This window comes from Gracilinanus agilis, chromosome 1 (genome assembly GCF_016433145.1).
Source record: "Gracilinanus agilis isolate LMUSP501 chromosome 1, AgileGrace, whole genome shotgun sequence".
Classification (NCBI taxonomy): Eukaryota; Metazoa; Chordata; class Mammalia; order Didelphimorphia; family Didelphidae; genus Gracilinanus; species Gracilinanus agilis.
In genome coordinates, this window is record NC_058130.1 from 209,227,979 (window position 1) to 209,252,082 (window position 24,104).

At 37.9% G+C, this 24,104-nt stretch overlaps 1 protein-coding gene across 1 annotated transcript; it reads right to left on the minus strand.

Moving 5' to 3' along the window:
- Positions 1–14: 14 nt before the first annotated feature.
- On the minus strand, positions 15–23,681 carry BRAT1 (BRCA1 associated ATM activator 1). The gene is made up of 13 exons (XM_044657421.1): positions 23,455–23,681; positions 22,900–23,054; positions 15,205–15,352; positions 7,133–7,505; positions 6,653–6,772; positions 5,039–5,130; positions 4,208–4,326; positions 3,909–4,095; positions 3,059–3,132; positions 2,276–2,378; positions 1,930–2,028; positions 1,395–1,570; positions 15–1,120 (listed from the first exon to the last, which is right to left on the minus strand). The coding sequence occupies exons 1-13, from the start codon at positions 23,579–23,581 to the stop codon at positions 383–385; spliced, it is 2,511 nt and encodes an 836-aa protein (XP_044513356.1). The 5' UTR covers positions 23,582–23,681; the 3' UTR covers positions 15–382.
- Positions 23,682–24,104: the final 423 nt, after the last annotated feature.

A 24,104-nucleotide genomic window follows, 5' to 3' on the forward strand; every position in this document is an offset into this window, starting at 1 on the left:
ATTTCTTTACCTGTGAAATCTAAATAAAGACTTTATAGTTTGGAATTTGCTTTGTATTTGTGTGTGTATATGTGTGTATGTGCACACACATATATGTTGCACATGCACTCCCTTTGTTTAGTCATCATCTGGCACATGGTTTGCCTTTTTCAGGCAGGTTTAGGATTATAGCCTGATTTAAACAGGATCTTCAGATAACTCATGTACAGAAACAGGCCACTGAACCTGCTCCTGGTTGCTCATAGTTTCAAGTGATCACTACTAACTCCTTCTAGGAAACTTCAGGATGAGCTACATGTTCACACCTCACATACCCGTCATGGGAAAGAGGATTTCATCTATTTTCCCAGTTTGGAGATATGCTGTTTACTGCTCTGCTGGCTTAGTAGCAGTCAGCTTCATTTTCTTCCAATATTCCTACAGTGGCCAGCATATCTTGCAAGAGGGACTGAGGACTTTTCTCAATGTGGTCACTACTTTTAGCTAATGTTCCTTGAAGTTCCTCCAAATCTACTGACCTTAGGACTTCTAACACATCATCAGGCTCTTGGCAATCAACTCTGTCTGCATCCCCACTGGGCTGACCCTGGTCCCTTGCTTTCCACTTCCTTAGAGTGGTTTCCAACCAAGCAGTGCTATGGGTTCCTAAGGATGCAGTGCAAGCTTCCCCACTCCCTTGCAGGCTGCTGTGATGAGCCAGTTTGGCCTTTAGGTACAGCAGGATATCACAGGACTTACGGGCCACTGGCCTGTCACAGTCACATAAGGCGCTAAATATAAATTCAAAGAGTTTCACACGGCAGAGCATCTGTAGTGATTCAGTAAGGAGGGTAGACTGAGTCACTGAGGATATTTCAACAGCATAGGGGCACTCAGTCCCATGCTGCCCAAGGGTTTGAACAAGAAAGACCAAAGCCAGTTCTAATCCTTGAACTCTGACCTCCCAATCTAAGTCACAACTCACAACCTGGAGCACTTTGGTTACAAATTGCTCCTTATCCTTTGACACATCTGTGTGACCTTCCCTCAGCCACTCAGTGAAAACCTGGATCACAGCCCTCCGAGGGAAGCCTTCTGAGTCAGTGGAGAGGATTTCTAGAAGTTCCAAGAACAGGCTTTTCTAGAGAGAGCAAATACAAGGAATGAGAAGGGCAAATGGGAGACTGAGGCATGGTACTGAATTGGATAAAGAAGTATATTTTATACTAATGTTAAACCTCCTTCCTTTGTGCTGAACCACTCAGATTGCCTGAAAGCAGTAGAAATGAACTGCTCTTGGGTAATTCTCACTGCTAAAATGTATCATCTATTGGCAGGTAAATTAGATAACAAAATAACTATAAACAAATGGCATTCACCTAGGTGGAGAAGCCAGGTTTCTTTCTGTCTCCTACCTTTTCATCATTTTTGTTCTCGGTGCCAATAGGGTTTGAACACAGGCCTCTGCTGGACAACTGCCCCATGGCAGTCACGGCACTCGCTCGGACGTAACTCTCTGGATCTCGGAGGAGATCCTCTGCAAGCTCTGGCACCTCCGAAGAGAGGAGAGCTTGTCTGAATCCAGCCCGCCCTGGAGACATATATCCAGCCACAAAAACAAGGCTTAATGGTCTACACAGCCACGTGGTTTCCAATGCAAACACCTTTCTGTCCTATAACTCCCAGCTGACAGCACCCCCCATTCGCTGCTCCATCCTGGGTCCAACCACTCAGGGCTGGCCAGAAGCCCACAATAAGCAGCTACACACTTCCAAATATTGAGTTGGATGGAGTCAAGTCTTCAGTCTAGGGCAGCTGCCACCCCCTTGAAGGGGTTTGTTTTGACTGGAGACCAGCCTGATATGCAGCACAGGATTGTCTGGGGCCAAATGCTCTGTAAAGCAGCCCTCCTCAGGCACGTAAAGGTTAAATTTCCCTTTGGACACTTACCTCCCCAGTGTTTCGTTAGGTGGGTAAGGAATTCCAGGGCTGAGTCCCTTACCTCCCAGCAAGGGCTGCATAGCCGTTTCTGCAATATTGGGAAGAGATCTGTCAAAAAAATGAAAGATACAAATCAAGAGTTGGGATTAGACCACTCCTGGCTCCCGATCCAGTGTCTACAACTTTCTCTTTTTAATGCCACTATATATATTAGGCTTGAGTACCCCTAGCCAATTATGCTTAATAGAGAATCCAGATGGGGGTGGGATGAGCCTACCAAAGATCAGTCACTCATAAAGCCACTCAGTAGCTGTGGTTCCTTTTCAGTTTACACCAATAGCGACTGCTTAATTACCTCTAAGGAAATGCTGGGTTTGTGGGCAGAGGTCACTGGAGGTAGAGGTTTTGGATAAACTCAACAGCCATTTGAGTGTGGCCTGAAATGCCTTCTTCAGAACCTAAAATAGGGCAAAGAATGACTGTAAAAATCAAAGGGGAATGCTGTTCTTCCAGCTCAATTATTAGTTAAGGTTGCTTTTTAAGTATCTACTACACAATGAGTTCTCAACAACGGCTTAAGGATAGGGAAGGTTCTCTCTCTGCAAGGTTGAAGAGATGGATCAAAGGTTTTAGAACCAAGGAAAGACCAAAGACTACATTTACACCTTGCTAACAAAAAAATGGAGCCACTTTTTTGCACTGGCAATTGGCACTAATACTTGCCTTCTCACTGAAAACCTGGTAATGATAGAATACCCCAGGTTGTTTGACTAACTGAGCTCTGATCAACTTATTCTCCTAAGTCTACAACTCACAAACTTCACAAAGGTATCACTTAGCCACTCTGGTCTCCCTATCTGTGAAACAAGAAGGTTGGAACTTGAGGGGTCCCTTCAAGGGCTAACTCCTATGACACCATCCTCTTCATCTGAGCATTACTGCTGAGTGACCCCCATACAAGCTCTGGTTTGGCAGTCAGGACTATTTCTTGGGCAATTCGAAATGAGCTTTCAAAAAGTGATTTCACTGGACACACAGCCTATAAAACCAGGCTGTACTATGACTTGTAATGTGTTTTCATCAGATGATAACTGCAGCCTGCAGGTCTCCACCCTTTCTTCCTCCATTCTGTACTTACTGTAGGACTAGAGTCTGGGCTCCTGAGGTACACCAGAAGGATCTCAACTACGCGTCTTACCAATTCATTGGGGCCTAAAACAGACAGGTGAGTATGAAAGACAATAGTAAAACTTGCCCATGTTTAGTTATTTAGCATTTTGATGTTTAAACAGTACCTTATACATACTGATTCAAAGGCTATTAGAGTGAGAATCAGCCTTCTATATAGCTTCAACCTCTTTATTTTATAGAGAAGTAAACTAAGATTCAAGTTACTTGGACAAAGTAAAAAGTTTATTAAGTAATGATCCTTCAAGGGCTCTAATTTGTTATAAGGACTCCCAGTCCAGTACTTTCTACCACACCAATAGCACCTCAAACAAGTCACAATCATCAAGAGACTCTCTGTCTGACTGACAAAATATAAATCTTAAGAAAAAAGTAATTTCCCACACAGTAAATGAACGAGAGTCCAATTCCTTAATAGATCACAAGTGATAAATTACAAAAGGAAATCTAAAAATAAAATTTTTTAAGGAACTGGCTGTAAAGGCAGTTAGGAGGTTCAGTGGATAGAGAGCCAGGCATACAGATGTAAGGTCCTGGGTTAAAATCTGGCCCCAGACACTTCCTAGCTATGTGACTCTGGGCAAATCATTTAACTCCCATTACCTTAGACTTTGGCTGCTCTTCTGCTAAGGGCAGAAGTTAAGGGTTTAAAAAAAAAAAGAGGAGTTGCCCAAAGTCTACTTCACAGGGAAGAACACAAAACAAAAAAAATTAGGTTTGGACTCAATTCACCAAAGATAGAGGCTTATGGAACTTAATCAAAACATTAATCCTTTATAAAAAAGAAAAATCTCACTTACTTGTCCCTTGAGAAAGGGTCCCTAGGAAATCAAGTGCTGATCGCTGAACTCTGAAGCAACCAATCAAGATACCACAGAGCCTATCTCCAACACTGGAGGCTGGGGTGGCCAGGCCACTACAGAACTGTAATACTGTCATTACAGCACTGAGCAAAGGGGCATGTGGCCAATCTACTAGCAAGTGGTTCTGAAAGACAAAGAAGAAAGCCTAAATGACAAGTTTCTAGTACAAATACAATGATCATGAGGCTTTGGGGGAGGAATTTCATGATTCTGAGAAAAGGCCTCATGTTCCATACCAGAGGTTGCAGCTCTTCCAGATGAGCCAGAGTCTGACACAAGAGACCAGCACATGCTGATTTGGAGGAGAGGAGGATATCAGTGATCACGGAATCATTTACAGACTCATCCAGCAAACCTTGAGAGGCAGACAAGAACTGTGTTTCACAAGGCAATGAAGACTAAAGGAAGAGTAACATTCATGAACCAGGAAAAGTGAATGAAAAAGGCACAAAATTCTCTAGGCCCTCCTATTCCAGCGATAATAAACATGCCACTAGACCACATTTCAAGAAGCTTCAACTATATGTCAGACATCATCACAGCTCAAAAAACCAGAGAGGATGCCAATTATGAATCCATTTAATGGATGAAGCTAACTACTTCACAAACAAAAATCAAACTGTCTAAATGTCACAGTGAACCCACAGAAGAGTCAAGAACTAGAACCAGGTGACCTTACCCATTAGACCCATGTACTATTCAGGAATTTTAAAGTGACCAACTGTATAAGGACCCAAAACTTATCAATCACTCGAACAATGAGGGCAGCATGTTTACAAGTGGAGAGCTAATGTCATTTTAACATCAATGATGTGTGATATCAATACCCATGGAAGTGCCCTTCTTCACTCTCAAGCTAGACTCCTGCCTTATTCAATAGTAAGTATCAGCAGCTGCAAGTGGAGAGGCTACATTATGTGAGAGCTAGGTACCTATTTATCTACTTTCCTTCCCATTGTTATATTTACCCAGACAGATGATAAATTCTGTAATCAAATCTCCCACACTGCCCTTTTGGGCCCATGTAACCTTAATTGTTTCAGTCTTGCTTCTCCACGGCAACCTACCTGGGGATCCAGGAGGCTGAGAGGCAGCTCGCAGAACACAAGCTAGTGGCTGAAGCAGGATGCTAAAAGCCTGGGTCCTTAATGTCTGTGGACTTTAAAATAAAATGTATATATATACAATATATATATTTCCTTCCTTAATATTAAAACTGCCTCCCAACAATTCATAGAAAAATAAAACTAAAAAGAACATCAAATAGTCATGTTTCTTCCTTCTGCCTCTAAGAAGATGAACAACTACTAAACTATCCTAAGACAGATGAATGTCCATCCTGTCTATTTTTAAAGTCTTCTAGGGACAGTGAATTTGCAATTTCTATTGATAGCCTATTCATGTGTTCAGTCATGCTTAAGGGTCAAAAAGATTTTCCTTAAATTGAATAAAAAATCCTTTTTGCATAATTTAAATTCATTCTTCAAATGGTTGCCAGAAGGAAACAGATCTATGTCCTTATAATGGCTTTTCAAATAGTTGGAGATTAAGTTATTCCTTAGCTTTATCATCTCTATGCTAACCACTCAAACTCTTATATTCTCCACAGAGGGCTTACATTCCATCCCTTTAGTCATTTCTGGGGCTCTTCTATCAATCCTCTCCAATGTGAATCTGGCAAAATTAAGGGACAGAATAGGGACAAGGGGTTAGATCTATGATGTCATTGACATAAGGAAATTTCCCAGATGAGGAAACTCCTTCTACCAATGCAGGTTAGCACTTTCTCTGCAACTTATGGTCTAGAGCAGTGATGGGCAAACTTTTTAAAGAGGGGGCCAAAGGAAAGGAAATGCGCATCTGTGAGTTTCTAAAGCAACTCTTTCGAAGTTTCATTGTATTGTATCCTACTCATTGTATTTGTCAGATTAGGAATAATATCAGGGGACCAGTTAGAACATTTCAGGGGGCCACATCTGGCCCGCAGGCTGTAGTTTGCTCATCAATGGTCTAGAGAAATGCATTAGGCACTAAGGTCAAATGTCTTGCCCAGGTTGCATGACCATTGTAGAACTGGTGGGACTTGAACCCAGGTCTTCCTCGGTTCAAGGCCAGCTCTCAATGCCACTTTGTTTCTTGGAAAAATCAAGATGGAAATAAAGAGCAAATTTTCTAACTTACTCTAAGAGATGGGCCATTCTGTCATTTTCTAAGCTCTGGCCTTGGCTAGCCAAGCAGGCCTACTCATTGCTCCAAGTCTTGTTTCCTTGATTCCATGTTCTTACTCATAGTATTTTCTGCCTGATCATCCTTCTTGGCTATCTAAAGACCTTCCACAGACCCACCTCAGTTTATGGCTTCCATAGTTAGACCTTACCAACCATGATGACCACTCTTTTGAACTCCTGCAATACTTATTTTCACTATCATTTATTTGCTCAGCATACTTACAATAATTCAGATAATAATCTGATAAAATAATAGCCTGATAAAATAATATCTTTTAAATTGTTACTTGAAAATTTTTGTTCCAATATCCTGTTTCCCAGGTTTTTAAAGGGGAAGTTGTATGTTTTACTGTATATAAGAGGAATGTTTATTCTTGCAGGCACTTAATAAATATCTGACTTAAATATTTTTGGTTGATCAAATGATGTAACAATATAAACTACAATCCATACCAATCTTTGAGATTCAGAATGCCTAAAGCCAAGGGCCCTGCTTGAGTCGGACTTAGACGATTCAAAGCCTGTGTTGACAATGTCCACAGATCACATTCCAGATGGCTGAACACAGGTGAGCTGTAAAGACAGAGAACCAAGGAGAAGCAGTAACATCTTGCCCTACCATAAAGATCCAACAAGTGCAGAAAATGGCATTGTCAGCCCCTCTGTACCTTAAACCCCATTTGCATCACCAAAACATGCTTTCTTTGATACCAGAATCTTTTTTTTTTAACCATTTTGTTTTTTCATCTCTGCCTTTGATTTCTTTTCCATTTAGTTTATGTGCTGCCAAAGCGAGTATTCCTTTTCTTTTAAAGAAATGTTCTCAGGGCAAGCTCACTCATTCTACAGCCTGCCACAAAGCATATCTACAGGGAATTATTCTTAAATAATGATTTAGCCAGAGTGAAACAATCATATGCCTTATAATTTTACCGTGCCATACTAAGGAGGAGATCCACCAGTGAATGTGCAGCCAAGAGTGGCTCTTTCTCCAGGAGTGATCCCACAAGTGGATTCATCTGCATCCAAAGGACTTCTGTCCACAGGTCATGGCAACGTCCAAACAACGTGGTCAGTACATTCAATGCCTGTGTGATCTGAGGGACTGTCCCTGAGCGAAGGGATTCTTCTATGTGTTCTACAATCATTTGAGCACACACTGGCCAGTCACAGTCCTGTATATTGAGAGGTGAGGCTCTACTGGAACGCATGGTGAATCCCAGGATGTGCACAAGCAGCTGACTAGCTGCTGAAGCAATAAATAGGCTGGGATCTCCTTGCAAGGAGAAAATCACATCAATAGCACCTAGTTAAAAAGGAGAAAAGAGAAAGAGAATTCAATTACTGAACGACAATTCAAATTTTGTACTGTATAACAATTCAATGCAAAAAACTTTTTTTTTTTAATTAAAGATCTACTTATGTGTGGAGGTGGAAGCATTACCAGTTTAGAAAAGGAAGAAAATACATTTATTAAGCACTTTACAACTCACAACAACCCTAGGAGATAGGTGCTTTTATGACCCCCATTTCATAGTTGAAGAAACTAAGGTAGACAGAAGCCACATAGCTAGTATTTGAAGCCATATTTGAACTTAAATCTTCCTGACTCCTGGTCCAGTGCTCTCTCCACTCAACTACCTAGCTGCCTCACAACAGGCAGTCTAGTCTCTGCCTCCAGTGAGTTTATAACTTAAGTATAGGAATATGATATTAAGAGAGAGAATTATAACAACTTCAGCTTACAAAATAAGCTTCAAAGATGAGAATATAGGAATTTCCTCTACCTATGCCCACAAATTACCATTTATCTGTGACTTAATAGGTAATTCCTACAGTGTTGCCTAGGCACAAAAGTTCAGGAATTTGTACAGGACCACATAGCTGGTAATTGTCAGGGACAAAATCTGAACCAAGATTTTCACTAACTTTGACCTCAGCACTTGATCTACAATATTGCTTCCCACTAAAATACTTTAAATATTGTGATTAAAAATGAAAAAAAAAAAGAGGCAGAGACAATAGTTAGTAAAAAGCAGTCAATTGAACTCGCCACACAAAAACAAGTCCTCCAAACAGTTACAGAAAAAGTAACAGACTAAATCCTGATGGGATGTCCTGAAAAAGTCACAGGGAGTCATTTATTCAAGTCAGGTCAGCATAGGAAGAGGCACAGAGGTCTGCATACACTAGGAATGGGATCTGGCCAGGTCTATGCCCACAGCATGTAGAGCAATCCAGTGCCCAAGAAGAGGCTAAACACAAACTCGATAAAGAGAAAGCATTAACAGGACAAGACCAGACCTTCCCTATAGAAGTGTGCAGAGCCCAGTCCTAATATGAAGTCATGAAGTAGACTGGAAGAAGAAAAAAAGAATCACACCATAAAGAAATATTATGGTGGTAGGGACATTCAAAACACAAATGCAGAAGGACTCCAAAATATTTACAAGCAAAGATGAAGAAAAACATTATTTAGGCATATCTTTGACTAAATTCCTGGAAGAGATGAAGCAAATGTTTTTTTTTTTAATTTTAAACCCTTTAACTTCTGTGTATTGACTTATAGGTGGAAGATTGGTAAGGGTGGGCAATGGGGGTCAAGTGACTTGCCCAGGGTCACACAGCTGGGAAGTGTCTGAGGCCGGATTTGAACCTAGGACCTCCCGTCTCCAGGCCTGGCTCTCAATCCACTGAGCTACCCAGCTGCCCCAGCAAATGTTTTTTAAAGTGTTTAAAAATACTTTTATAAATGAGAGTGTGCTTGAGGGGAAAAAATGGAAAATAAATAAGTTACAAAAAATTAGAAATACAAAATACTACAAAAAATAATATAGCAGAAGAGGTACAAAACCTTCTTACTCAACCAACAAACTCCTTGAAAATTAGAATAGCTCTAACAGAAGTCAATGACTCTATATGACAAGAAATAGTAAAACAATGCCAAAATATTGGAAAAAATAGAAAATGTATGTAAAGTACCTCATAGCAAAAACAACTCTTCTGGAAAAATGATAGGAGAAAAAAAATCAAGAATTACCAGACTATCTGAATATCCATGGCCAAAAAGAGAGAAAAAAATCTTAAAACATACTATTTCAAAAAATCTTTCAAGAGGGCCAATAGGCTCTATTTCCACTTTACCTTCTGATTCTAAGAAATCTGGGCAGTTTTCTTTTAAGATTTTTTGAAATAGTATGTTTTAAGATTTTTGAAAGATATAAAAAATATTTATAGTTCCTTTTGAGGTAGAAAAGACTTGGAAGGGGAAAATGATGAAGGTGATAGCTTCAAAAAAATATTTAGACTTGTAGTAATTGATGCAGAATGTACCAGTAAAACAATTTCTAAAATAACAGCATTATGGCTAAGACAACTTTAGAAAATTAGGAATTCTGACTACTATTTATGACAAACCACAATTGTAGAAGGCTAGTGATGAAGCTTGGTACCCACCTCCTGATAGAGATAAAGGACTCAAGAGTGAAGAAACTGTAATTTGTTTAGTCTCTCTGTAATTAACAGGCATCTACTTTGTTTCTCATTTTTTTTTACCATGAAAAGTGCTGACATTAATATTTTTGGGTATCACATGGGACTTTTTATTCCTTCTTTTGACCTCCCTAGGGTATATACCTAGAAATGGGATATCCAAGTCAGAGTAAGAATATTTTAGTCCCTTTTTTGGTATAGTTTTAAACCTATTTGAACTTAACATATATATGAGATACAGTCTTCAAGGCCACATTTTGTTCTCCCAAATCAAATACTTTCTTGTAATTACAAAGTATAAACAGTAAAGTCTCATGATGAATTCTATAACTACAAAGATAGTCTTTGCTAAAAATCATCATTTGCAAAAACCTGTCTGTTCTAATCTCACATTTTATCAAAGATAACCCCTTAATAAATATGTAGATCATTACAAGATTTTGTAGAGATGAGAAAGTAAGCATATGGGTCAGTTGTTATTGATGACCCACAGGTATAGTTTACCTATAGATATAATTAGGTATAGTTTTGGCTTAGGTCTCTAGGCCTTACGGTGGTTATTATAGTGTTAATGAATTTAAGTGTCTGTGTAGCCTTAGTCACAGAGACCCTGAATAGGAGAGCTTAAATGTCTTTTGGGTGAATCTAATGAACTGGTACAAAGAAGGGAGAGTAGCTTTTTGGATTTGGTGAACTATTTATTTCCCAGTAAGCCATTTATTTTTAATTGATCTAGATCAGTGGTTCCCAAACTTTTTTGGCCTACCGCCCCCTTTCCAGAAAAAATATTACTTAGCCCCCTGGAAATTAATTTTTTTTTAATTTTAATAGCAATAGGAAAGATAAATGCACCTGTGGCCATCACCGCTCCTTGGAATTGCTGCAGCACCCACCAGGGGGCAGTGGCACCCACTTTGGGAATCACTGATCTAGATGCATTTCCATTGGCAAGCACCTGGAAGGCTGCATCTGTACAATGTTGCTGAGTATTTGTACTCAGTAAAAGGTATCTTTAAAATTATTTGCCTCACTGATTCATTCTCTTAAAATTATATACTTTATCTGGAGATAAAGTATACCTGGTCAAAAATAATTGTCAATTGCTCTTATATAGTAAGAGCATATATGTATAATATGTATAATATTGTATATGTATAATATATGTATATATAATATATACTGTATATGTATAATAGCATTAGTGGTTTTTTACTATAATTCTTTATTTTCCCTTTTCTCAAATAACCAAAAATAAAAAAATATCATCTCTCTTCATATCTACCTCCTGACTTCCCTTCAAGTCTCGATAAAATACATAAATCAAGAAGCTTTTTAAAATATCCCCTAAAATACCATTGCTTCCTCTGAGACTATCTCAAATATTGTGATTCGCTCACATCCATATCCAGTTATATATAATAAAATATATATCACATATATAATAATACTATAGGTAAAGATATAGTTTATAGTTCTTTGCATGTTGTCCCCCCCCCCATTTTTACCTTTCCTCTAATTTCCAGTGCTTACCATATTGCCTGGAAAAAGTAAGCATTTAATAAATGCTTGTTGACTCCTGAAAACTGAGTCACATCCAACATGGACCTCTTCAAGTGTGTGCATGTGGTATATAATATATATATAATATATATATGGTCTGGTATAATATATATATACACATATATATATTCATACACACACACACAGTTTGGCCCTGTTGTTCTACTCTTTCCCTAATTTCTATACTATTTTTTTTTAAAACCTTTACCTTCTGGTTTAGTATCAATTCTAAGTCAGTTGAGTGGCAAGGGCTAGGCATTTGGGGTTAAGTGATTTGCCCAGGATCACACAGGAAGTTCCTCCCAACTCCAGGATTGGCACTCCATCCACTGTGCTTCCATACTACTTTTGAGGGTACCACTATCCTCCCAGGCACTTAGGCTTACAACTTAGATGCCATCCATCTTTTGATTCCTTACTCTCTCACCTTCCACCTCTCTCTTACATAACCCTTTCTCTCCTCTTCATCTCACACATGGATCATTCAACAGCTTTCTAATTAATCCCCCTGATTTAATTTTCTCTGCTCTCCAGTCTACCCTCTACTCAGCTATCAAAATGATCTTCCTAAAGTACATGTTTAACCATGCCACTCACCTATAATCAATAAACTCAAGGGGTTCCTTATTGCCTCAAGGATCAAACAAACATAAAAGCCTTTTTGGTTCTTGCAGCCCTTTGCAACCTACCTCCCTCCACCACCCATCAAACTCTGCAATCCAATGACTTCCTTACTGTTCCTCACACTTCATCTCTAGAACCTGTGCGTTTTCTCTGGTTCATCCCCATGCCTGAAACACTCTCTTTATCTCTGCCTCCGATCTTCCCCTATGAGTCTCAATTAAAATCCCACCTTCCACAAACAGAATTTCTTAATACTAGCACTTTCCCTCTCAGTTTATCTCCAATTTACTCTTTATTTAGTTTGTACATATCTATTTGCATGTTATTTTCCCTACTGGATCTGTAAGCTCCTTGAAAGCAGGGTCTATTTCAGCTTTTCTTTGTATTGCCAGTGTTTAGGATTGTACCTGCCACAAAAGGTGTTTGATAAAGGCTAGCCAAGAAAACCACAGAGTTACAAAGAGCCAGACATTGCCTTTTGATCCAGCCATACCACTGCTGGGTTGTACCCCAAAGAGATAATTAGAAAAAAGACTTGTACAAAAATATTTATAGCCAAGCTCTTTGTGGTGGCAAAAAACTGGAAAATGAGGGGATGTCCTTTGATTGGGGAATGGCTGAACAAATTGGGGTATCTGATGGTGATGGAATACTATTTTGCTCAAAGCAATAATGAAGTGGAGGAATTCCATGTGAACTGGAAGGACCTCCAGGAATTGATACAGAGTGAAAGGAGTAGAACCAGGAGAACATTATACACAGAGATGGATACACTGTGGCACAACTGAATGTAATGGACTTCTCAACTAGCAGCAATGCAGTGATTCAGAACAACTCTGAGGGACTTATGAGAAAGAACGCTACCCACATCCAGAGAAAGAACTGTGGGAGGAGAAACACAGAAGAGAAACAAACAACTGCTTGATCACATGGTTCAATGGAGATATGATTGGGGATGTGACACTATATGACCACCCTAATGCAAATATTAATAATATGGAAATAAGTCCTGATCAACGACACATGTAAAACCCAGTGGAATTGCTTGTTGACTAAGGGAGGGGAATGAGGGAAAGGAAGGGAAAGAACAAGATTCATGTAACCATGGAAAAATACTCTAAATTAATTAAACACTTAAATGAAACAAAAAATAAAGTACAGGTTGATATGAAAGGTTGTATTTGTGTATCAGGATATTTGTAGAATTTCTCTACATCACTTTCTGTAACATATACAGAGATATAAATTTCTGTTCTTTTTGCTGCTTCTTACATTCAGGCAAATGACCAAGGTCCCAGGACATGGTGCTTCTTGCTGTTTTTGGATATACAACATACCCAATTCTAAGGAAAGCCTATAGTCATCCTTTTGTAATTTTTAGCTTCATTTGTAATAATAATGTCAATAGTGATATGATTCCATTTCTCCACTCTTATGTTAGACAAAGAGTAGAGGTCCAACATTTAAATTAATAATGTTTATAAACATTTTAAAACCTATGTGATTCTTAGTTCCATCTGCCTTTTCAATCACTGCCATAGTCTCTGCAGAAGCATAAGAGTACAGGACTGAGAACCACATGGAAAGGTTGTGTAGAGCTGTAACCAAAGTCATCAACGACCAGCCTCCTGGAAATGAAACTCAGTACTAGACCTCTATTAAAACAGACACTGGTAGGCACTGGGTTCTCACTGGCATAGACTTCAAGAACATGGGATAATTTCCATGTGATGACAGGGAAATTTGAACAGGATTTTTGTAAAAGATTATTTTTTTAAATGAGAAAAAATTTAATTCATAGTTATGAAACTGGATTTAACACTGAACCACCAAGTTCCCTGGATAGTTTACCCTGTAATCTTTTCAGGATATCAGATTTTATGATTTAATTTTTTTTTAAACCCTTAACTTCGGTGTATTGTCTCATAGGTGGAAGAGTGGTAAGGGTGGGCAATGGGGGTCAAGTGACTTGCCCAGGGTCACACAGCTGGGAGGTGTCTGAGGCCGGGTTTGAACCTAGGACCTCCTGTCTCTAGGCCTGACTCTCACTCCACTGAACTACCCAGCTGCCCCTTTATGATTTAATTTTGATAAGACTAAGAAATTTCCCTACTAAGCCTGATTAACTGAGCTGATTATTTCTATATTTCCATTGATTCATATACTAATTCTTTAGAGGAACTACAGTCAATTTTGCTTTAACACTTATGAAAATTTGAATTTGCTCCAATGCAAGTGATATATTAAGGAACATTTTGTGTCTAACTTGAATTTTGGTTTGCTTATGCATTATTTCTTTCTTAAGAAATGGAGAATATACGAAACTTTACCACTTTACAATAATTCAAAAGCTGTAACCCTTCCAAGGCTCAATTCCAAATCAAACTTCAGATCTTTTTTAACATAAAGTGTCATGTTTATTGCATGTTTTCTGGTGTAGTAGGAGTTGTGGGCAGAAAAAGCTGATCCAAACATCTCCTCACACACATTGTCCACCCTGATTCTGGTTCTGAAGTCTGGAGGCCTGGCATTTTGACCTGATCAATTTACCCAAGACTTTGCCAGCCTGAGGACTTTAAAAACTATAACAAATAGTGGTAGCCTTATGTATTTCTTTATCGTTTATTATTTATAAAACTGTGCTACTTATTGAGTTCATATCTTCTATATTATTTAAGTTTTTTAGCTTTGTGTCCCTCATCTCAGTTTTCCCATAAACCCTATGATTTTTATTACATGATTTGAATAGTTTGGTGAGCTTGGTGCTTCTGGGGAACACATGTTGAACTACAGCAGAACTGACTGTACTAAAATTGGAAAAGTATTTCTGAAACACACAAGCCAGTCTTAGGCAGCATCTTTTGGCTTCTTCTATAACCTCTTGGCACTTCTGGCACTATCTGGGTATCTAGTACCTGCCTGTTAAGGCTTCACTGTGCAGTGTCCTACACAATTTCTCTTCCTTCTCATCCCCATCAAATCAATACACATTTGACTCTTGAAGAAAGTTGCTCTTAATATCTTAATATCTTCCCAGTTAAAAAGGTTATAATATACTAAGATATTAAAAGCTGGTAAGGCTTAATAGATTTATAAATGAAAAAGGATATATAGACATATAGAAACCTCAGTTTCTATACATCATCAGAAGGCCATATGTCTAATGTTGAAATTGCTGCTATCAGAACAGGTTTTCTTGAGCTGAGATTGGGGACAGGAGGATTCCCATCACCCTCACACAACCTGCTCACTTTGTCTACCTCTAAGGGCAATCTAATGCAAAGGGTCTCAGAGCTGCTTCCTGGGAAGCAGGAGGCATCAGTACTCACCACAGTCACATAGGAACTGTACAGCCCTTTCATGCTGTACCATGCTGCCCACACCCTGGATCCAGCCGCTTCGCACAGAGGGGTCCTCCCAGGCTGGCCTGCTGAGGGGCCCCGCTTCACTGAAAAGGCTGAGCAACACCTCCCCCTGCTGACTCAATGAAAAAGAAGCAGAAATGTGAGGGCCTGCCAGTCAACATTTCCTCTATGCTAGTTGAGAAAGTAATAGGAGCTGACATTTATATAACATTTTAAGGTTTGCAAAATGCTTCCAACACAATGTCTCATTATGACATTTTAACATCCTGCTGCTTAAATTCAACCTGAGAACTTTTTTTTAGACACTGTGATTTATATGTTTTAATAAAGGTGCCTGCCACTGAGAAAATCATTCTGTCTTCCCATATTTCTGAGCAAAAATACATACATATATCTACTTGGGCAAGGCAGCAGTTTTTTCTCCTATACAATATTAGTAAAAGCAGTCCCATCAGTGTTCTCTTTACCTTTAAGGAAGGCAAATTTTTGGAGAAGAAACACTTCAGACTACCACATCCATAGTCTACTACTTAATTAACTTTCCTAAAGTATGAGCAATAATATCAAGTCACTGACACAAACTTTCAATGGCTCCCCATTACCTAATGGACAAGTTCAAACTGATAAGCCTGGAATTCAAAGCTTTCCATAATCAGACCTGCCTTGACAGCCCTATCTCCTATGACATCCTGAAAAAAAGTCCTATGTTTCAGCAAAACTGTACTACTTTCCATTTCCCACACATGATTTGTGTTTACCTGCCCCCATGCCTTTGCTCAGACTGCTCTATAATGAAATACTGCCTAATCTTTACCTGCTAGCTAAATGTTTCATGAAGCCTTCCCTGAATCATCCTTAATAGAGATTCTCTTTTCCTCTCCTTAATTAGAAACTACCTGACTCACTGTGCTTACCTAACCTTCAACCTCCAGGACCTACTTCCCTATTTGGTGCAATAAACATTTATTTACTGCATTTTTATGATCCTGGAGATATATAGATGAAAAAGACATAGACCCTACTCTCAAAAAATTTATTTTAAAAAAGCAGAAGGAAGACACATATAGATTTTCTTTATTCTTTATTTCTTTATTCTATATTTCTATATATTTCTTATATTTTATATGTAGATTTTATATATAGATATAGAGATTCAAGGTATAAGAGAACACTTCTTATTTGGGGGAAACACAGTAGGGTATTATGTACTCTAGAGAGAAGGGCACATAATCTGGACCTCAAAGACAGAGAAGGATATCAATAAAGATATGGAACAGTATACTGCAAAGAAGTAGGAAAAGGCATAATCAGAATGGGGAAGAATGAGTTATAAAGTTTGTTTGAAGCCCAAGTATATGAAAGGATCTATAAGAAATAAGATTAAAGGGGAACATTGAAGCAGATGAAGCAGGGGTACATGAAGGCCATGAGGGTCAGAATGAAGAGTTTATATTTTATTTGACAGGAGATAATAATAGCTCCTACCCCTCAGGACCATTGTGAGGATCAAAAGAGATAAAAATTGTAAAGCATTTAGCATAGTGCCTGATAGTACCTGGCTATGGCATTTAGTCATATATAAACAAGATTTATTCAGGATAAACTGGAGGCCATATCAAAGGGAAGGCAATTATATTGAAGAGATTGGGCAAATGCTTCTTGCAGAAGGCAGGATTTGAGCTGAGGCTTGCAAGAAGCTAGGGAAGCCAGCAGGTAGAGGTGAGGAAAGAATTCCAGGCATGAGGGGCAGCTACATGGCTCAGTGGGATAGTGCCAAGCCTGGAGTTGGGAGAATCTGGGTTCAAATCTGGTCTCAGATGCTTCCTAGCTGTGTGGGCAAGTCAAATTAACCCCCAACTTCAGCCCTTGCCTCACTTCTATCTTAGAACTGATACTAAGACAGAAGGTAATGGTTTAAAAAAAATTAATGGAGTCAGGATATGGAGTGTTTTGTCTGACGAACAACAGAGAGGCCAGTATCACTGGATCACAGAATAATAATGAAAATAGCATTTATATAGTACTTTGATTTCAAAGCACTTTACATTTCAAATTTTAACTTGTTTTATCCTCTTAACAACCCTGGGAAGTAGATACTGTTTATTATTATCTCCATTTTACAGAGGAGAAAACTAAGGTACCCAGGATCACCCAGCTAATAAGTGCCTCAGGCCACGTTGAATTCAAGTCTCTCTGACTCTAGGCTCTTTTCATTGAGTCACCTAGCTGAGGTGCATGGAGGAAGAAAAGTATAAGAAGACTGGAAAAGTAAAAAGGGGACAGGTTTTGAAAGGCTTAAAAAGCCAGAAAGAAGATTAATATAGAAGTCAAAGACAGAAAAAAAGGGGTCCAAGTATAAAATCTTTGTGGTAGCAAAGAATTAGAAACTAAGTACTTATTGATTAGTCAATGGCTACAAGAACTATAGTAGCATATGGAATGTTACTGTGCAACAAGAAATATGAAGAATTCTGAAAAAAAAATGAGAGGTGAACTGATACCTGTGAAATTAGGCCAAACAAGCAAGAAAACCCAATATACTCAATAGCTAACAACTTAAATGAAAAAAATCACCAAAAGGAAGCCACACTCTGAATAACTAGAACAAACAGCAAAGGCCTTGGAAAACAAATAATATTTCCCTCATCATGGCAAAGAACTGTGTATGTAAAGAGGGGAAGATTATCAGGCAGAATGTAAAGTCACCCATCTTTTGCTTAATTGTTTTTCTATGCCATAAGGGAGGTTTGAATCTGAGAGAGGGGGAAATCCCCCACAAAGGTGACTGTGACTTAAAGGTAAATTTTTTGTTATTGCATTTTTTAAAAAAAGGATTATCAACAACGCCTCAATCTTCAATGAAGTATGTTCAAAGAAATTACTTTTCAAAGGTTAAATATTCTTTTTAAAGCTAATTTTATAATCAGTCTTTTTTTATGAAACATAAATGGTCCACATTTTCATTGTATACTATAATTTCTATGAATAGTCATTATAGAATAATAGGATCTCTTTTGCAATTGCTAAAATGGCATTCCCCCAATCTTTGCCCTATGAAGTTTTTTTTTCTCACTCTTCCTGCTTTTCTTGCTTTGTTACTCACTCTTCTATCTCCCCTTTCATGTAGGTTTCGAGCATCCAAAGGCACTATTTGTTCCAACTGTGGCTTTGAAGGCTAGAAAAATTGCTGAATCCTGTTTATAAACTTCGGATTTTCTATGTTCATATTATTTTTAATTCTTACAGTTAAAAACACGGATGGGAATAGTGATATAAAGCTAGGTAAAGCTTTTCCAAGGGGAAAGGACTCATTTAGATCAGAACTGTGATTTCCTTAGTATAATGAATTCTATATAAGGAAATCTTTTCTACCAGTGCACAGCAGTGCCTATTCTCCAACATGTAGTCTTGGAAACTAGCAAGTCTGAGGCTTGAAGCACCAGACATTCAATATATACAAGGAGTACCAGAGGTTCAATGATATACAAGGGGCTACAAGGCCACTTGAGGCAGGATGGGAATCAAAGTTTTTTCCAGAATCTAGAGCCAACTACCCCCCCAACCACTCTCTGTTTTTCTGGATACTATCTTTCTCTCTAGGTTTTGTGACAACTTGTAGGATCCACCCATTGTCTCTTTGACTTATTTGCCATCTCTATTCAAACCCACATAAGGCATCACCTGGATTTTCTTTCACATTCTCTTTCTGGTAACTCATTAGGTTCCACGAGTTTAATTACTGCCTCTATGCAGAAGACAGACAAATCCAGCCACAAGTTTTCTCTTGAGTTTCTAGTCCTGCATCACCAACTGTCTAGTGTGCATTTCAAATTGTCAAACACAACTCAAATCCGCCTCTACCAAACTTCCTTATTTTTGCTGAGGTGAAACACTTTTTTCTAGTCTCCCAAGTTTATAAATGTAGCATTATCCTTGGATCCTCATTCTCCTTTATCCTTCATTGTCTATCAATTACAATCTTACTATTTCTACATCTATCACATCTCTCCCATCTGTGCTCCTCTCTTTACTCGAAAAGCCACCACCTTTGTTCATGTTCTTATCACCACTCACTTGAACAATTACCATGACCTCCTAATTAGCATCCTGTCTCAATCTTCAATCCTTCAAAGTCTTTAATCCATCCTCTGAACAGAAATGATTTTCCTTAAGCCAGAGGTGACTACTACTCCACTCCTCAATAAACTCTAGTATTTTCCTATTACTATAATAAAATGTACATATGCTTAACTTTTAAAGTCCTTAACAACCTAGCCTTACTCTTATCTTTCCAACTTTATTATACATGACTCTCCTTCCTGTATTCTCTATGGTCCAGTCAAATTGACCATTAGTTGCTCACACTCTCATCTCTCATGTTCTCTACTGGCTGTCCCCCATGCCTAGAATGTGCTCCTTAACCTGTGTCTCAAAGAATCCCTCACCAAGAGGTTTCAGTACTACCTTCTACACAAGTCTTTTCTGATCTCACACAATTGCTAGTGCCCTCCCTAACTACTTTTGTATTTATTCTGTGATCATGTGCATGGGCATGAACACCCACAGACCCAGAAGACAGACAGACAGACAGACAGACAGACAGACAGACACACACACACACACACACACACACACAGAGTATTACCTCAATGGAAAGTAAAACAAGGTCTCTGACAACAAGGACTGTTCCATTTTCTATTTTTCTATTTCCTGCACCTAGCACAGTGCATGACACATAGTAACCACTTAATAAAATGCTTATTATAAGATGAGTGATTGCAGTTTACAAAGTAATTTCCCCACAAAAAGAAAATCTCTAGATAAATTCTGTAATGTTCAAGATGAATTTATTTTCCTAAAGTTCATATGAGCTAATAACTAGAAAGCCTAAGTCTTAAAAAACAAAAAAAGCAACTTAAGTCTTTCCCCCTAAACCACAATCCCTCCCGAAGCTACTAGTTCTTGCTGTGTCCATTCACAGAATCATAGCTTTGGATAGGATTCAGAACCTATTTAATCCAGTCCACAGCTGAACAAGAGCTCCCTCTACATCAAAAACAGCAAACTGACATTCAGCTTTTGCTCAAAGACCTTTGGTTAAAAAAGAACCCACACCTCCTTAAAGCAGCCCATTCCATTTTTGGATAGTTCTAATTGTTCAAAAGTTTTATCTTATCATGAAGCCTAAATTTGTCTCTTTGAGGTATCCATCCTTTATTCCTAGTTCTGCTGCCTAGGGCCAAGAAGTCTATTTCCTCTTAGATAAATCAAGACCCCTAAGTCTTCTCATCTTCAAGCTAAACATTACCAGTCCCTTCAACTGATTCTCAAATAGCAGATCTCACAGCCCTTTGCTATCCTGGATATCCTACTCTCATCAGTCTCTAACTTATAGAAACCCTTCCTACAATGTGGCACCCAGAACGTAAGAAAATATCTCAAATGTAGTCTGACTAAAATAAGAGTCCAGAAGGACTCCTATCTCCCTAGTCCTGGATATCACAATGCCCTTAATACAGTCTAAGCCTGTATTCAATTCCTTGTTTGCCATATATCAATTCTGATTTACACTAAGTTTGTAATCCACTATATAGAAATATTTTTCAGATGAATCGCTATCTAACCACAACTTCTCAACCATATCCCTATGAAAATCACTTTCTGAACCCAAATATAAGACTTTACCATGTATTCCTATTAAATGTCATCCCATTTGAGCTAATCCATTATTCTGGCCTGTCAAAATCTATATGAATGCTGACTGTTATCCACTATTAGCCATGTCTCCCAGCTATGTGTCTTCTGAAAATTTGATAAGTACATCCTCTATGTCTTTATCTAATTTATTGCTAAGAATGTTAAATAGCTCAGGGTTGACCACCACTTCCAAGAATACTCCACTGGAGAACTCTTTCCATAGCAATATGGAACCAATCATGACTACTCTTTGAGCAATGCCATATATACCCAGGTCTAAATCCATCTACGTGCTGTTTGTACTACTAACTAGACTCTGTCTCTGTATTTATTCCAGGAGAGGCTCTGTCAAATGCTTTGATAAAGTCTAAAAAGCTACAGTATTCCCGTGATGTACTATCTATAAGTCTAGGAAACAAATCTTAGTGCTAACTTCTTGAGAATTATTTTAAAAGTATTTACATAAAGCATTAGAAGTCTTTCTCTTTTTCTCAAGATATTTTGTGGACACCAATCTTTAATCACTTCACTACTTTCTAGAGTTAGGAATAAGAATCAAAGTTATAATTTCATTGGAATATTTAATTCCCAAAGAGAAAATTACCTCTCCTAATGCAGACTAGCACCTTATCTGAGCTTAAATGACTCTCAAGAGTCACATATTCAGGAATGAGTCAGAGGTAGGCCTTGAACTCAGGTAATTTCCTTTTTCTGGCTTCAAAGCTGTCTCTCTAACCACACAATACATTTTATTCCAAATAGAATCAATTCGCTTTTGAAAAATGCAAGTTTCAAACCATATCTCCAAGATAATTTACATTGTACCCATCTAGAGGATTGGGTTTCATACAAAATCTCACTATTATATGAAAGATACACAAAAAATAGTTAGAAATAGACTTCTTTGAGTTATGTAAATGTGTATGCACATGCAAATATACGCATATATTCAGGGTGTCTCAAAAGTCTTAGTGCAGTTTTAAGCTATAAAACTACACCAAGATTATTGGAGCATCTTGCATGTCTATGATCTCAGTTTCTTTAGTCAAGTGAGAGATCAGAAAATATATGTATGTACATATCACAAGTGAATAGACAGAAAACTGTTTTAGAAAATAAAGGAAATATAAAAACTAGAGGAAGACCTCCAGTAGTTTTAGATCTCTATGGGAAATTTATATAAAAACAAAAAGGCATCAACAAGAATTATATAAAACGAAGAAGTACAGATAGATCAAAATCTGCATCAGTGGAAAATATACAATACAAATCATATAAATGAAATAATGGATTTACTTAAAAGTGTGAATTATACAAGTATATGATGCACATATATATATATGCATGTCAGTAAAACCTTACATAGAAAAGAGATAAGGAAATTTTATGTTGAAAAAAAGTATAACAAACAATGAAGCAATATCAATACTAAAAATATATGCACCAAATGGTACAGCATCCAGATTCTTAAAAAAGTTAAATGAGTTACCAGATGGAAGAAACAGCAAAACTATACTAGTGGAGGACATCAACTTTCCCCTCTTAGAACTAGATAAATCTAACCAAAAAGTAAACAAGGAAGAAATAAAGGAAGTAAATAGAATTTTAGAAAAGTTAGATATGGTAGATCTCTAGAAAAACTGAATGGGAATATAAAAAAATACCTTTTCTCAGCAGTACATTGCATCTATACAAAAACTGACTGTGTATAAAAATCTCAAAACCAAATGCAAAAAAGCAGAAATATTAAATGCATCATTTTCAGACCATAAAAATAAAAATTACATTCAATAAAGGATGGTAGAATGATTAAAAATTAATTGGAAACTAAATAATTTAATCCTAAAGAATGAGTGGGTCAAAGAACAAATCATAAAAATCGAATATAACTACAATTGCCAATCAGCCAAGTTGAATGCTACAAGTCACCACAGCATCCAAGAGAGTCACCCCTAAACTCACCTGGAGGTACTGAAAACTGTTTTCATGGGCTGCAAATATTCCCGCAAGTCGTAGAGTAAAAGAGAGGATACTGGAATTCACATCTTGTAGTTTCAGTACATGAAAGAGCAGTTCTGTCAAGCAAGGATTCTCCTGTAATACCAGCAGACTAGATTCTGTGGAATAAATAAGAATCAGAAAAAGATGATTCTTCCATTACCTGTCATTTTAGAGAAGAAAATCTTTATTTATCCTCTTTCAAGCTCAAGGTACCCATTTCCCTCAGGAAGTTTTCATACTCACTCTTCTGAAAAGTCTATCCATATTCATAATAGTTATCTACCATAAGCTAAAGATTCTCTTCAATCTTATTTAAAATTAGAATTTAAAATACAAACAACCCTAATAATTCCCCCATAATCTTCCCCCTTAGAATCTGTTGTAAATTATGGTAGATAGCACATCCATTTATTTAGGTATATAGAGCACTGTTGAGTCATCATGTACCATGTCATAATTCTCTAAATACATCCATCAGCCTATGAGTAAACAGCGGGCAAACACTACCACAATTACCTGCTTCAGTTACTGTCTTAAACCAGTCTAGTAGTTTTTCCAAACAGGTATCATCAGCTACAAACTGCTTTGGGTCTACCAAAACTGCACAGACAGAAGGTAGGAGCCGTGAACATTCAATGTCCATAGTGAATCCAGTGGGTTCTGTTAATGAAATGTGAAGAAAAAGAAAAAAAAAAAAAAAACACTTAGATCCAATATTTAAGGTCAAGTACAGCCCCAGCAGAAACCAGCATCTGGTAGCCCCCTTCAAGTTATAGGTTTTGGTGTATTTGGCTAGAATTACCTCATCTTTTATTTCTTCAAGTAATTTGTAAATACAATGGCCAGATTGGGTATGAGCCAGACATTAATACAAGAACAGAAAAACAGCTCCTCAAGGACAGGGACTGGATAGTTTTGGTATTTGTATACTGGGGGCCTAGCACATAGAAGGCTCTCAAATAAATGTTGGCTTGTTCTGAAATCCTAAACATGTAATTTCTCAGGATCATACAAAATCTTGGTCCCACACTGTGATCAAGAAAATAGATTATGGGCCAACGTGGTTGAGAGGGAGATAAAGGCCCTATGTAATTAATTCTGTCCTTGTTGTAATTAGTCTTTCCTTTAACTCCAGAGTTTTTTTTTGGTGTGTGTTTGTTTTTTTC